The sequence below is a fragment of the Hyla sarda genome, chromosome 5, assembly GCF_029499605.1.
Source record: "Hyla sarda isolate aHylSar1 chromosome 5, aHylSar1.hap1, whole genome shotgun sequence".
Classification (NCBI taxonomy): Eukaryota; Metazoa; Chordata; class Amphibia; order Anura; family Hylidae; genus Hyla; species Hyla sarda.
Window position 1 is genome coordinate 258,663,150 of NC_079193.1, and position 16,983 is coordinate 258,680,132.

The 16,983-nt window shown below is 42.3% G+C and overlaps 1 protein-coding gene across 7 annotated transcripts in view; it reads right to left on the bottom strand.

Moving 5' to 3' along the window:
• The window catches only part of MTCL1 (microtubule crosslinking factor 1), a 190,955-nt gene that overhangs the window by 54,398 nt on the left and 119,574 nt on the right, over nucleotides 1-16,983 (bottom strand). For 5 of the 7 annotated variants that reach the window (XM_056521590.1, XM_056521586.1, XM_056521585.1 and 2 more), the window contains one exon: nucleotides 11,003-11,122. In XM_056521590.1, coding sequence (XP_056377565.1) covers nucleotides 11,003-11,122 — 120 coding nt within the window. The remainder of the gene's footprint in view (nucleotides 1-11,002; nucleotides 11,123-16,983) is intronic. The other 2 variants (XM_056521591.1, XM_056521587.1) reach the window with 1 other exon arrangement.

Here is a 16,983-nt window from a genome sequence, read left to right on the forward strand (position 1 = left end):
CAGAGCACACAGATGAATGGGATTGTATGCAATCCCATTCATCTGTATGAGGAATCAAATGATTCCTCCTAAAAGTCCCCTAAGGGGACTAAAAGTTTCTTAAAAAAAAGCTTAAAAAAAGTTTAAAAACAAACACATTAACCCCTTCTTTATTAAAAGTTTTAATCACCCCCCTTTTCCCAAATTCCATATTAAAAATATGTAACCATAATAAAAATAAACATATGTAGTATCGTCGCGTGCGTAAATGTCTGAACTATAAAAATATATCATTAATTAAACCGCACGGTCAATGGCGTACACGCAAAAAAAAAACAAAGTCCAAAATAGCGTATTTTTGGTCACTTTTCATACCATAAAAAAAGGAATAAAAAGCGATCAAGAAGTCCAATCAAAATAAAAATGGTACCGATTAAAACTTCAGATCACGGCACAAAAAATGAGCCCTCAAACCGCCCTGTACGTGGAAAAATAAAAAAGTTATAGGGGTCAGAAAAGGACAATTTTAAAGGTATAAATTTTCCTGCATGTAGTTATGATTTTTTCCAGAAGTGCGACAAAATCAAACCTATATAAGTAGGGTATCATTTTAATCGTATGGACCTACAGAATAAAGATAAAGTGTAATTTTTACCGAAAAATGTACTGCCTAGAAACAGAAGCCCCCAAAATTTACAAAATGGTGTTTTTTCTTCAATTTTGTCGCACAATGATTTTTTTTTCCGTTTCGCCATAAATGTTTGTGTAAAATGACTCATGTCATTCCAAAGTAGAATTGGTGGCGCAAAAAATAAGCCCTCATATGGATTTTTAGGTGCAAAATTGAAAGGGTTATGATTTTTAAAAGGTGAGGAGGAAAAAACAAAAGTGTAAAAACAGAAAAATGCTTGGTCCTTAACCCCTTAAGGACTCAGCCCTTTTTCACCTTAAGGACTCAGCCGTTTTTTGCAATTCTGACCACTGTCACTTTAAACATTAATAACTCTGAAATGCTTTTACTTATCATTCTGATTCCGATATTGTTTTTTCGAGACATATTCTACTTTAATATAGTGGCAAAATTTTGTGGTAACTTGCAGCCTTTCTTGGTGAAAAATCCCCAAATTTGACGAAAAAAATGAAAATTTTGCATTTTTCTAACTTTGAAGCTCTCTGCTTGCAAGGAAAATGGATATTCAAAATAATATTTTTTTTTGGTTCACATATACAATATGTCTACTTTATGTTTGCATCATAAAGTTGACATGTTTTTACTTTTGGAAGACACCAGAGGGCTTCAAAGTTCAGCAGCAATTTTCCAATTTTTCACAAAATTTTCAAACTCGATATTTTTCAAGGACCATTTCAGGTTTGAAGTGGATTTGAAGGGTCTTCATATTAGAAATACCCCATAAATGACCCCATTATAAAAAGTACACCCCCCAAAGTATTCAAAATGACATTCAGTAAGTGTTTTAACCCTTTAGGTGTTTCACAGGAATAGCAGCAAAGTGAAGGAGAAAATTCAAAATCTTCATTTTTTACACTCGCATGTTCTTGTAGACCCAATTTTTGAATTTTTGCAAGTGGTAAAAGGAGAAAATTTTTACTTGTATTTGTAGCCCAATTTCTCTCGAGTAAGCACATACCTCATATGTCTATGTAAATTGTTCGGCGGACGCAGTAGAGAGCTCAGAAGGGAAGGAGCTACAAGGGGATTTTGGAGAGAACATTTTTCTGAAATTGTTTTTGGGGGACATGTCACCTTTAGGAAGCCCCTAGGGTGCCAAAACAGCAAAAAAAAAACACATGGCATACTATTTTGGAAACTAGACCCCTCAGGGAATGTAACATGGGATAAATTGAGCCTTAATACCCCACAGGTGTTTCATGACTTTTGCAAATGTAAAAAAATATATATATTTTTTTTACCTAAAATGCTTGTTTTCCCAAAAATTTTACATTTTTAAAAAGGGTAATAGCAGAAAATACCCCCCAAAATTTGAAGTCCAATTTCTCCTGATACAGAAAACACCCCATATGGGGGTGAAAAGTGCTCTGCTGGCGCACTACAGGTCTCAGAAGAGAAGGAGTCACATTTGGCTTTTGGAAGCAAATTTTGCTCTGGGGGCATGCCGCATTTAGGAAGCCCCTATGATGCCAGGACAGCAAAAAAAAAAAAACACATGGCATACCATTTTGGAAACTAGACCCCTAGGGGAACGTAACAAGGGGTAAAGTGAACCTTAATACCCCACAGGGGTTTCATGACTTTGATATATGTAAAAAAAATATATATATATTTTTACCTAAAATGCTTGGTTTCCCAAAAATTTTACATTTTTACAAAGGGTTAAAGCAGAAAATACCCCCCAAAATTTGAAGCCCAATTTCTCCCGATTCAGAAAACACCCCATATGGGAGTGAAAAGTGCTCTGCTGGCGCACTACAGGTCTCAGAAGAGAAGGAGTCACATTTGGCTTTTTGGAAGCAAATTTTGCTCTGGGGGCATGCCGCATTTAGGAAGCCCCTCTGGTGCCAGGACAGCAAAAAAAAAACACATGGCATACCATTTTGGAAACTAGACCCCTTGGGGAACGTAACAAGGGGTAAAGTGAACCTTAATACCCCACAGGGGTTTCACGACTTTGGCATGTGTAAAAAAACTATATATATTTTTACCTAAAATGCTTGGTTTCCCAAAAATTTTACATTTTTACAAAGGGTTAAAGCAGAAAATACCCCCCAAAATTTGAAGCCCAATTTCTCCAGATTCAGAAAACACCCCATATGGAGGTGAAAAGTGCTCTGCTGGCGCACTACAGGTCTCAGAAGAGAAGGAGTCACATTTGGCTTTTTGGAAGCAAATTTTGCTCTGGGGGCATGCCGCATTTAGGAAGCCCCTATGGTGCCAGGACAGCAAAAAAAAAACACATGGCATACCATTTTGGAAACTAGACCCCTTGGGGAACGTAACAAGGGGTAAAGTGAACCTTAATACCCCACAGGGGTTTCACGACTTTGGCATATGTAAAAAAAATATATATATTTTTACCTAAAATGCTTGGTTTCCCAAAAATTTTACATTTTTACAAAGGGTTAAAGCAGAAAATACCCCCCAAAATTTGAAGCCCAATTTCTCCAGATTCAGAAAACACCCCATATGGAGGTGAAAAGTGCTCTGCTGGCGCACTACAGGTCTCAGAAGAGAAGGAGTCACATTTGGCTTTTTGGAAGCAAATTTTGCTCTGGGGGCATGCCGCATTTAGGAAGCCCCTATGGTGCCAGGACAGCAAAAAAAAAAACACATGGCACACCATTTTGGAAACTAGACCCCTTGGGGAACGTAACAAGGGGTAAAGTGAACCTTAATACCCCACAGGGGTTTCACGACTTTGGCATATGTAAAAAAAATATATATATTTTTACCTAAAATGCTTGGTTTCCCAAAAATTTTACATTTTTACAAAGGGTTAAAGCAGAAAATACCCCCCAAAATTTGAAGCCCAATTTCTCCAGATTCAGAAAACACCCCATATGGAGATGAAAAATGCTCTGCTGGCGCACTACAGGTCTCAGAAGAGAAGGAGTCACATTTGGCTTTTTGGAAGCAAATTTTGCTCTGGGGGCATGCCGCATTTAGGAACCCCTATGGTGCCAGGACAGCAAAAAAAAAAAAACACATGGCATACCATTTTGGAAACTAGACCCCTTGGGGAACGTAACAAGGGGTAAAGTGAACCTTAATACCCCACAGGGGTTTCACGACTTTGGCATTTGTAAAAAAATATATATATATTTCACCTAAAATGCTTGGTTTCCCAAAAATTTTACATTTTTACAAAGGGTTAAAGCAGAAAATACCCCCCAAAATTTGAAGCCCAATTTCTCCAGATTCAGAAAACACCCCATATGGAGGTGAAAAGTGCTCTGCTGGCGCACTACAGGTCTCAGAAGAGAAGGAGTCACATTTGGCTTTTTGGAAGCAAATTTTGCTCTGGGGGCATGCCGCATTTAGGAACCCCTATGGTGCCAGGACAGCAAAAAAAAAACACATGGCATACCATTTTGGAAACTAGACCCCTTGGGGAACGTAACAAGGGGTAAAGTGAACCTTAATACCCCACAGGGGTTTCACGACTTTGGCATATGTAAAAAAATATATATATATTTCACCTAAAATGCTTGGTTTCCCAAAATTTTTACATTTTTACAAAGGGTTAAAGCAGAAAATACCCCCCAAAATTTGAAGCCCAATTTCTCCAGATTCAGAAAACACCCCATATGGAGGTGAAAAGTGCTCTGCTGGCGCACTACAGGTCTCAGAAGAGAAGGAGTCACATTTGGCTTTTTGGAAGCAAATTTTGCTCTGGGGGCATACCACATTTAGGAACCCCTATGGTGCCAGGACAGCAAAAAAAAAAAACACATGGCATACCATTTTGGAAACTAGACCCCTTGGGGAACGTAATAAGGGGTAAAGTGAACCTTAATACCCCACAGGGGTTTCATGACTTTGGCATATGTAAAAAAAATATATATATTTTTACCTAAAATGCTTGGTTTCCCAAAAATTTTACATTTTTACAAAGGGTTAAAGCAGAAAATACCCCCCAAAATTTGAAGCCCAATTTCTCCCGATTCAGAAAACACCCCATATGGGAGTGAAAAGTGCTCTGCTGGCGCACTACAGGTCTCAGAAGAGAAGGAGTCACATTTGGCTTTTTGGAAGCAAATTTTGCTCTGGGGGCATGCCGCATTTAGGAAGCCCCTATGGTGCCAGGACAGCAAAAAAAAAAACACCACATGGCATTACATTTTGGAAACTAGACCCCTCGGGGAACGTAACAAGGGGTAAAGTTAGACTTAACTCCTCACAGGTTTTTTGAACAGTATGTCATAAAAGTGAAAAATTGAATTTTTAACACTAAAACGATGGTGTTACTCCAAATTTTTCATTTTCACAAGGGGTAATAGGAGAAAAAGGCCCCCAAAATCTATAGCCCCATTTCACCCGAGTCACTTGTGGGGGGTTTCCACTGCCCTGGCATAATGGGGGCCTTGCAAACAGAACATGCCTCCATTCCAGCTAAATCCACTATCCAAAAAGCCCAGTGGTGCTCCTTTCCTTCTGAGACCTGTAGTGCGCCAGCAGAGCACTTTACATCAGCATATGGGGTATTTCCATATTTGGGAGAAATTGTATTTCAAATTTTGGGGTGCTTTTTACTCTTTTTATCCCTTGTGATAATGAAAAATTTGGGGCTACAGCAACAGGTTAGCGGAAAAAGTAATTTTTTGTTTATTTTCACTGCCGCTGTTCCAAAAATCTGTCAGACACCTGTAAGGTCCTAATGCTCACTGCACCCCTTGTTACATTCCTTGAGGGGTGTAGTTTCCAAAATGGGGTCACATGTGTTTTTTTGGGGGGAGTTTGTCAGAAAAGCTACAACTATTAGCCAATCCTGTAAAAATCACCAATTTAGGCCTAAAATGTACATGGTGTGCTCTCATTCCTGAGCCTTGTTGTGCACCCTCTGAGCACTTTACATACACATATGGGGTATTTCTGTACTGGGGAGAAAATGTTTTACAAATTTGGGGGGTCTTTTTCTTCTTTTACCTCTTGTGAAACGTAAAAGTATGCTGGTATAGCCCCAACTTTTCGTTTTCACAAAAGGTAAAAGTAGAAAAAGCCCCCCAAAAATTGTGAAGCAATTTCTCCCGTGGACAGAAATACCCCATATGTGGTCCTAAACTGTTGCCAAGCACATGCAACAGGACTCAGGAGTGAGAGAGTGCCATGCACATTTGTGGCTTAAAGGGGTATTCCAGGGTCTGGTAGGTTATTTTAACCTATTTCCATATTATCCCCTATCCAAAGGATAGGGGATAAGATGAATGATCGCCGGGGTTGCGCCGCTGTGGACCCCTGCGATCTTGGCACAGCCTTTGGCATAGTTTGCTGGCGCTGCTTCTGGGACGGGGCGTGACACTGACATCACGTCAGGCCCCCTCCATTAATTTCTATGGGAGGGGGGGCGTGATGGCCATCTGGGAAGTTGCACCCGGCAGTCACGCCCCCTTCCATGGAAGTGAATGGTGGGGGCCAGACGTGACATCAGTGTCACACCCCGTCCCGGAAGCAGCGGTTACAAACTATGCCGGGCGCTGCGCCAAGATCGCAGGGGTCCCTAGCGGCGGGACCCCTGCGATCATTCATCTTATCCCCTATCCTTTGGATAGGGGATAAGATGAAAATAGGTTAAAATAACCTTCCAGACCCCGGAATACCCCTTTAAATTAGTGATTTGCATAGGGGTGGCTGATAGTTGCAGAGTTTTACTTACATGCGGTGTACCAAAACACAGCAGTTAGTAAATCTCCGTCTATGTCAGTGTTTCCCAACTTGGGTGCCTCCAGCTGTTGCAAAACTGTGACTCCTAGCATGTTGGGAGTTATAGCTTTGCAATAGCTGTGGGCAACCTGGTTGTGAAACACTGCCCTACTGTGTTGATCCAGAGGAAGGCAAAAAACCCCTTGAGGCGGATGCCAATTTGCCTCCAGGGGAAAAAATTCCTTCCCGACTCCAAATATGGCAATCAGAATAAATCCCTGGATCAACGTTCTTGGGACTTTTGGGGGATTATTACAACCAGGGACTGGAATGTCCCTGTGTTGCCAATGCGTCGGAAAATCGCTGTACATAGCCACGGTCCCAGGCTCCTGTACAACGTCACCAATGCATTGGAAAAGAACAAAAAAGTGGTGTACAACGCCGCATGGCTCGTGTGCAACGCACTTAAATTTGGGGAAGAATAAAAATGGGGCAAGTCATAAATACTCCACAGACATGTGATATGCCTTGAAGCATTCTTTGATGCAGAGGCCTGGTTTTTCAGGACAGGTGTCACACTGGAAAATGGAGTCCTTTCTTTTCGGTTTTTTAGCACAAACTCGGCATCTTTTCTGCGACCGTCCCTTTTTTCCAGTGGGGGGGACCTCTCCTGGAAAATGTTGCCCTGGTACAATACGCGGGCCTACAGTTCCAGAGGTACTTGGGCCCACTCCTTCCTGGTCACCAAAGATCAGGGTCTTGATCACTACCTCCTGGAACTGCAGGAATGTCCCTGCGTTGCCTGCGCTGCGGAATAGTACAAAAGCGTGGTACAATGCCGTCTGGACCATGTACAACGCTATTTTTTTGTACCATCTTCTGGTCTTGCGCATGGCGTTATATGGGGTGAGGACTTGATCTGAGAGATCAACTCCTCCCATATACTGATTGTACCCCAGGACACAATCCGGTTTGAGGACCGTATTAGTGGTACCTCGTACAGTGACAGGGGTGCTGCCATTACCGTGAATGGTGGTCAGCATAAGGACATCCCTCTTGTCCTTATATCTGACCAACAGAAGATTTTCACTAGTAACGGACCTATATTCACCCCTAGGGATCGGTGGTAGATTTGTTGGAAGGCCTCGCTGACTTTTCCGCACAGTGCCACAAGCAGCAGTGGCTCTGGCGGAAAGAGACTTGAAGAGGGGGATGCTTGTATAAAAGTTATCCACGTATAAGTGGTAACCTTTATCAAGCAGTGGGTACATCAGTTCCCACACAATTTTCCCACTAACTCCCAGGATGGGGGGGCATTCTGGGGGTTCAATGCGGGAATCCTTCCCTTCGTACACCCTAAATCTGTAAGTGTACCCTGAGGTACTCTCACAGAGCTTGTATAATTTCACGCCATACCTTGCCCTTTTACTGGGAATGTACTGACGGAAATGCAGTCTACCTTTGAAGCAAATAAGGGACTCGTCAATGGCCACCTGCTTTTGGGGGACATATGCCTCTGCAAATTTTTTACTGAAATGATCTATGACCGGCCTGATTTTGAATAGGCGGTCATATGTGGGATCATTTCGGGACGGGCACGTTGCATTATCAACATAATGCAAACATTTGAGGACAGCCTCAAAGCGTGGCCGTGTCATGGCCATACTGTAGAGGGGAGTGTGATACAGAACATCCTCACTCCAGTATTGCCTAATAGACGGCTTTTTGACCAGGCCCATATGCAGCATGAGGCCCCAAAATGTCCTAATCTCAGCTGCATTGGTGGGGGTCCATCTGTCGGGCCTAGCCAAAAAAGCATTGGGATGCTGGGCCACAAACTGTTCGGCATACAAGTTTGTTTGCGCCACCATCAAATTGACAAAGTCCTCACTGAAAAAAAACGTAAAAAAGTCCATTTCAGTGAGGCCTGTGGTGTCAATTTGGATTCCTGGGCGGCCAGAAAACCCAGGAATCAGTGGCGCATAATCGTCTGGAACTGGGGTCCAGACGTGGTCACCTATAGGGGGGCCAGGGAAACTTGTACGGTGGACAGGGAACACCGTACGGGGGCCAGGGCTACTAGTTTGGGGAGCCTCCCCCGGCATTGCCCGGGGCAAGCGCCGCCGCCACCTGGGGGGTTCATCTTCACTGGATGATGAGGAAGAGGAAGAAAAAAGGAAGGTAGGGTCTTCCTCTTCCCCATCACTGACGGATTCGGAGTCAGAGGCAAGCATGGCGTATGCCTCCTCCGCCGAAAACATGGACCCTCTACGGGACATTATAATTTTTTTGGGGGGGACGGGATGGGACAGGGGGGCGATTCGGGGTGTGTGTAAGTGTGCGTGTGTGTAAATGTAGTGTTTTCACTAACTTTATTTGTGAATAGTGTAATAGTGTATTGTAGTGTAGTGCTTGCACAACAGTAGGGTGCGGTCTGGTAACACAGTGCAGAACTGCGACTGTTGGCACGGACCGCAAAAAAGAAGGAAAAAAAACTGCAAGAAAAGAAAAAGCAAAAAAAAAAGGAAAGAAATGAGAAAATTACAAAAAACACTGCACCCACCAAACAGATGGGTGCAGGCTGCTACTGCAAATGCTCTGATGGGTCACACAGACCCACAGAGCAGTGCAGGTGCAGAACAGCCCTGTACACTAACTGTCCCTGCCTGCTCTACAGCTCACCCTCACTTACCAACGAGCTGCCGCACAGAGCAGATGGGCTCCGTCGGGCTTCGCCACTCGCTGCCCGATCTCCCGCCGGGAATCGCCGCTAAGAGGTACCCGCCGCAGCCGCCGCAGATCTTCTTTACCGCGCAGTGCCCGGGGAGAGCTGCCGCACAGAGCAGATGGTCTCCTCCAGGCTCCGCCGCTGATCGCCGCCGCTGATCGCCGCCGTTGACCCGCAGATCTTCAGGTACCCGCCGCTGCCGCCGCTGAACTCCTTCCCCGCGCTGTGCCCGAACTCGAGTGAGCGGGCAAAGCGCGGGGAGGAGATATTCAAACACCGCAGAGCGCTGCGATTGGCCGGACCGGTCTGGGCCGGCCATTCGCAGCGATCGGAGGGGGTGGCTATCCTTCCACCTCCCTCCTTTAGTGAGCGGTGATTGGAGCTGTGTCGGACAGCTCCAATTACCGCGATTTTATCCACTCCGGGGTCATCGGGGGTCGCAATGTCCCCAGATCGCCGTGATAAGACAGTATGAATGTTCTGTCCAATCACGGCGATCGCCGTTACAGGAGGGGATAAAGTGCCCCCTAGGCATTGTGTGAAGATGCCTGCTGTTAGAAAACAGCAGGCATTTTCACAGAATAACGCTGTCGGGTTCCGCTGTGGCATAAAACAGCTTGGACGTAAATGTACGTCCTGGTGCGTTAAGTACCACCTCACCAGGACGTACATTTATGTCCTGCGTCCTTAAGGGGTTAAACAAAAACCCTGACCCTCACAAATGGGGGTAGTTAAGGGTTAAATTAACTATCCTATATTTTAAGTGGACATATAAGTAACATGTGACCAAGTATTATCGAAATATCTCCAGCCGTTTGGAAGTTATGCAGTAACATATGTTTCCAATAGACTTGTATGGGACTTTAAACAAAAACCCGGCCCCTGGCAAATGGGGGTGAGTAAGGGTTAAATCACCTATCCTATGTTTGTTGTTGACATATAAGTAACATGTGTGCCAAGCTTCATGTTAATATCTCCAGGCGTTTGGAAGTTATGCAGTAACATATATTTCCCATAGACTTGTATGGGACTTTAAACATATGCCCCGCCCCTGGCAAATGGGGGTAGTAAGGGTTAAATTACCTATCCTATGTTTGTTGTTGACATATAAGTAACATGTGTGCCAAGTTTCATGTTAATATCTTCAGCCGTTTGGACGTGATGTTGGAACATACATACATACATACATACACACACACACACACACACACACACACGCGCATACACACACACACACATAGGGCCTCATTTACTAAGAGTGTTGGGTTTTTACTAGTGGGAAAAGTTGTTTCAGACTTGCAGAATTCTTCTCTGTTTACTATTGGGAAAAGTCAGGAACATTTTCTGACCAGCTTTTCCGAGGTCGATATTTCCAGCCATTTACCCACAGGATTTTCTGTGAATTTAATAGTAAATCAGTCGGGTTGTGAAACCACACCCCTTTTCAGGCCTCCTTTGTGGCAGACCACGCCCCTTTTTTGGCTTTTCACAGTGCAATGTCGGGTTTGTTGGATTTTTCAGGCGCACACTGTTTCAAACTGGCACAGACATGTCTCAGACATAATAACCAGACAAAAACTGGTTGGTTTCAGCTTAGTAAATGAGGCCCATTGAGTTTTATATATATATATATACATATATATATATATATATATATATATATATATAGATATAGATATAGATATTACAACTGTAATAATATTGTCTAGACACAACATTTTAGAATCCTTCCAGCCATGAAGGTGGAAGAGAAAAGGGCAAACTGTACCCTAGAATGCTCACTAGTCTTATTGTGGAGGACACCTGAGGATAGAACCTCCATTGTACAGCTTACTGTATAACACAACAGATGCACAAAATAGAAATCTCATGGAGAACAAAGGCACGGCCATCTTTATAAAGTTTTATTTGTTGGGTGAGTGAAGTGTGGCGGATGGTGGATTAGGGAAGCATAATACCTGAATAAGCCTGTCTGTCACCTTGTCATGCTCCTCTTGGTGAAGTCTTCTTTCCTGTTCAAGAATAGTCTGTAGTTCACGTAAAGCTGAATTCTTTTCAGGTGAGACATGATTGTTGAGCTGAGAATGAGAGAAGAGGTATATCAGTGTCACCTGCACTATTACCCTTTTCAAGATAGTGCGGGCGACACTGGTGACAGATTCTCTTTATCCAGTGTTAGTTATAAAACAACATCCTGTTGACAGGGAGAGAAATAGCCAAAAAAAATGCATACTTAGCCCAGTCCCCCCCCCCCCTGCAGCTTTTGTTCGGTTTTGTCCCCTCCCCTGACCTATTTTTTCTTCCAGCTTCACAGGGACTTTTCAGTCAATCAATAGCCAAAACAGTTACTGGCTGAGCTGTTTCGAGCACTTGTCTTGGAAACAGGAAAAAAAATAAAAATCAGGGGACTGGACACAGCAAACAGGAGATGTGGTGGACCGGAGCTACATAAGTATGTCTTCTTTTCTAAATCCCTCTGCCCCAGCAGCATATTTTTTTTCTACCTAACACTGAATAATCCATTTAACGTGTTTTACGACTATGTTCTGATGCTTTCAATTGGAGAGCACAGTTCCATTAACTCTGATTAAAGTGGTACTCCACCCCTAGACATCTTATCTCCTATCCAAAGGATAGGGGATAAGATGTCTGATCGCCGGGGGCCTACCGCTGGGGACCCCCACGATCTCGGCTGCAGCACCCCAGAAATCCGGTGCACGGAGCGAACTTCGCTCCATGATGGATGACTGGTGATGCGGGGCAGAGGCTTGTGACATCACGGTCACACCCCGCTCGTGAAGTCACGGCCATGCCCCCTCAATGTAAGTCTATGGAAGGGGGAAATACTTGCATTGAGGGGGCGTGGCCGTGATGTAACGAACGGGCATGGCTGTGACGTCACGAGCCTCCGGCGCTGCACCTGACACTCTAAAGGAACGCTGGGTGCAGCAGGGTGTGACCCCCCACGATCAGACATCTTATCCCTTATCCTTTGGATAGGGGATAAGATGTCTAGGGGCGGAGTACCCCTTTAATTTCAGTACGGAAGATCTTACACCCTTTTTTAAATGGAGTTACAATAAATTAATAAAGTCTTAAGACCCTTTAACCGTTTTCACATCTTGTTATGTTGTGGTCTTGTGCTTCACTCAATACCCCATAATGAGAAAGTGAACACAGAATGTTAGAAATCTTTGCTAAAGAATGGGAAAGGTTGGCTGAAAAATCAAGAGTCATGAGTTAATCTGATATGAAGTAAGCAAAAAGGGAGAAAAGAGAAAAGGGAGAAAATAATTCAGTATATATGGAAAAAATAGAAACACCAGGTAAACTGATGTAAAAGGCCTGGGGTGGGATACAGAAAACTAATATATAATTTTAAAATGATAGTTGTTTTGATGTTGCAAACTTTTGTTTTATTTGTAATATAAAAATAAATAAAAAACAATCCTTGATAGTTTAGAGATTACAGTCTCCAGTCTTCTTGGAGATGATGGCATAACTCAAAAAGTTCAACCTTGGTTTATTCAAACCAGAGAATCTTGTCTCTTATAATTGGAGAGTCCTGTAGATGCTTTTTTTGACAAAATTCATGGTGCTGGCTGGCTACAAAGAGGACTACCAGTGAAGCACTAATGGTCTATAAAAGTCTACACACGTCTTTATGATGTTCTCATCAAAAAGAAACATTACTCCTTTGGCCCGCAATGATAGGTCTCTCTGCAGCCATACAGCACCCTGCTTTATACTCATGAGGGACAATTACCCTGAAACAAGATTTTCAGGTCTGGCTAAAATCCCCAGTCATATTCTAAGGCTTCTAATGACTTAAGGGAAAGCTACCTCCAAAAGGTAACATCAGAGAGCTGCTTTTTATATCCTTCTCAGATTTCCCAGTGGTTTATGAATGGCCTATTAATCTCCACATGTCTTTATGCTGATAACAGCTTGGATACCTCCTACATCCCCACTCTGCTCCCTCTGTACACTGAAGTCTTGCAAGCTCTTCATTCACAAGGACAGTGCTGCTTGTCAGTCCTGTTTTGACCTTGTGTGATCCTGCTACTCCTAGGATAGAATTCCCGAGCCTTGTGCTAATCTGTCTATCTAGGAGTGAGTTAGTCTTGTGTATGTACCCGTGTTTACTAGTATTTAGGATTTCTGTTTCCTCCTAGGCCAGTATTCTGATCAAATGGGGTGTTTGCTGTGTTCTTTGTTCTGAGTCCAGTGTGAACAGTGCTCTTGATTTCCTGACCTGTTTTATGTTAGTATGCTATATCCTTCCTTGTTTGTATTTATATATCTGTTTGTTGGTTCCGTTATGCTCCTGACTTGTTCCCCAACATGTACAGTTCCGTTTGTTTTGTTGACTTTGATGCCCATGCACTTTAGCGCTAGGAAGGGACCGGCTCCAAGTTGTCGATCCATCATTTAGGGCAGATAGGCAAGAATTGAAGGGAGAGTGGTCTTAGGGACAGCTTAGGGCTCGCTTCTCCCTGACCCCCGTTCATGACATTTAAGACTTATTTTTTACACAATCACTGCTGATCCTAAAGATAATGAAACATGGTAAGCAAGCGGGTTTTACTCTATATAACCTGTTGTCAACAGTTAAATAGAGGAAAATCTGATGACAGGTTCTCTTTAAGTTTAGGAACATTAAATGGACTTATCCAAGCAACAGCATTAACAGCTAAGCTTTTAGCTGGAATCATTATGTAGTAAAATAAATTGCACTGCTGCTAATGACTCGCAACACTCTGCTGGAGAAAATAAACTTTGCATTGATTATGCAGGTATACTAGAGGGAATCTGTCACATTGAAAATGCTGTCTGATCTACAAGCAGCACATTAAAGGAGCGGGAGGATCTGAGCAGAATGAAATGCAGTTTTGAGGGAAAAGATTCAGTGCTTCTGCGTACTGAATCAGAAAATGACCTAATGTTTATATCAAGTTTTTATGTTAAACATATTTTTAACATATTTGTTGGTGATGCCTAAAAACCTCCTCCATAAAAAGAATAAGGTCTGGAGATGTTCATTGTGTCCATGTCTATGGGGCTTGCTGTAAAGCATATCACTAAATATTGGTAAAAATAACAGTGGCAAGATTGATGCCCCCATAATAATGTACAGGAAAATAAATAAATATAATCACATTAGGAAAAAAGAACATGTATCAGTATCTGCTTTTATCAGTAAAACAAATAAATCTAGGTAACACATTCACTTTACATCTTTGCTCACTGTGGACTCTAGTGGAGTCCAGTGGGTGGTGCTACCCACTGACTGATCCTGTGACTGACTTTCCTGTGCAAGCATGCAAATATAGCACCTTAGTTGAGTGACAGGGATTTAAAGTGTTACTATAATTTCACAAAATCTGACATATCAAAGGATATGTCAAATATTTTGATTGGTGGGGGTCTGGGTGTTCAGATCCCCACTGATCATTAGAATGAGCCGGGAGAAGCAAGTGGCTGAGCATTTATTTCCCTTTCTCGCTTCAGTAAAGCCATGAAGCCCACTTGCTATAGCAAAACAGAGAGAGCAGCGAGCCCGGGAGAGAAACACTCAGCCATGCACATCTCTCAGCTTGTTCTAATGACCGACAGGGGTCTGAACACCCACAGCTCGGCCAATCAAAACTTTTGACATGTCCATTTGATATAGCAAAAGTCTTGTGAAATAATCGTAACACAGTAAAATATAATATTTTGTATATTTTCCCACACAACTACATTATTAGTCTAGTAAGCCTCCCTCTTCTCTACCATATTGCATTCAGATTGTACAGCATTTTTTTTTCTCCTCTTTCCTTCTCTCTGTGCCAGAAGGTGGGGTGGGGGGGGACGGGGTGTTAATAATGATTAGGTATACTTCTCAGATGTAAACAAGTATAAGTATGGCTATATGGCCTTTTTTTTTGACTGGTGCTGTTATTATATCTGAATTGTACACTGTAGTTTTGTAAATTTTATTATAAAAAAAAAAAGAAATAAAAGTTAAAAAAAAAAAAAAAAAAAAAAAAAGATTGTACAGCATTTTTAATGTGATAGGTTCCCTTCACATAATTTATCATTGCTCATACTGAACACATGTATCCATCCTGCTTTAAAGCGCAACAGTCACCAGTTTCTTACTCCCAAGATACCAACCTGAGCTTACTATTGAGAACACGTGTAATGCAGCCATACCTTTGGCTGCACTTCTACTTGCTTTATCAGGCCAAGAATGATCTTTGTATGCATGTCAGCAACAGTCAAAAAGGCGTGGCTGGGCTTGGCCCCCCCCCCCCAGCAATGCGAAGCCCAGCCACGCCTTTCCGACTTTTGCTGACCGGCATACAAAGATCATTTTCGTCCTGATAAAGCAAGCAGAAGCACAGCCAAAGATATGACGGCATTACACGTGTTCTCAACAGTAAGCTCATGTTGGTAGTCTGGGGGGTAAAACACTGGTGACAGTTGTGCTTTAAAGCCTTCTCAATACAGCCTCCGCTTTATACTTATGCACCTTGATAGGAAACCATTTCCCTTAAAGGAGTAGTCCACTGAAAAACATATATATTTTTTTTTTATCAAATGGTGCCAGAAAGTTAAACAGATTTGTAAATTACTTCTATTTAACCCCTTAAGGACCAGTTTTTTTTTTCCATTTTTGCACTTTCATTTTTTCCTCCTTACCTTTAAAAAATCATAACTCTTAAAATTTTGCACCTAAAAATCCATATGATGGCTTATTTTTTGCACCACCAATTCTTCTTTGTAATGACATCAGTCATTTTACCCAAAAATCTACGGCGAAACAGAGAAAAAAATCATTGTGAGACAAAATTGAAAAAAAAACCCTGCCATTTTGTAACTTTTGAGGGCTTCCGTTTCTACGCAGTGCATATTTCGGTAAAAATGACACCTTATTATTATTCTGTAGGTCCATACGGTTAAAATGATACCCTACTTATATAGGTTTGATTTTGTCGTACTTCTGAAAAAAATCATAACTACATGCAGGAAAATGTATGCGTTTAAAATTGTCATCTTCTGACCCCTATAACTTTTTTATTTTTCCACGGTGATATGTGGTCTAATTTTTTGCGCCGTGATTTAAAGTTTTTAGCAGTGTCATTTTTGTATTGATCAGACTTTTTGATTGCTTTTTATTTATTTTTTCATGATATAAAAAGTGACCTAAAATACGCTATTTTGGACTTTGGAATTTTTTTGCACGTACGCCATTGACCATGCAGTTTAATTAACAATATATTTTTATAATTCGGACATTTCCGCACGCGGCGATACCACATATGTTTATTTTTATTTACACAGTTTTTTTTTAAATGGGAAAATGAGGGTGATTCAAACTTTTATTAGGGAAGGGGTTAAATGATCTTTATTAACTTTTTTTTCCCACTTTTTTTTTGCAATGCTATAGCTCCCATATGGGGCTATAACACTGCACGCACTGATCTTTTACATTGATCAATGGTTTCTCATAAGAAACCATTGATCAATGATGCTGCAGCTTGACTGCTCATGCCTGGATCTCAGGCACTGAGCAGTCATTCGGTGATCGGACACCAGGAGGCAAGGTAAGGGGACCCTCCTGCTGTGTCACAGCTGTTCGGGATGCCGCGATTTTGCCCCGGACATCCCGAACAGCCCCCTGAGCTAAACGGCAATGATTAACTTTCACTTTAGACGTGGCGTTCAAAGTCTAAAGGGTTAATAGCTCGCGGCACCGCCATCAGTGCCGCGCTCTATAAGCCATGGGTCCCGTTATAGAACAGGAGTGGACTCAGGGAGCGTACAGGTACGCCCTTGGTCCTTAACCCCTTAAGGACTCAGCTCATTTGGGCCTTAAGGACTCAGACAATTTTATTTTTACGTTTTCGTTTTTTCCTCCTCGCCTTCAAAAAATCAGAACTCTTCTATTTTC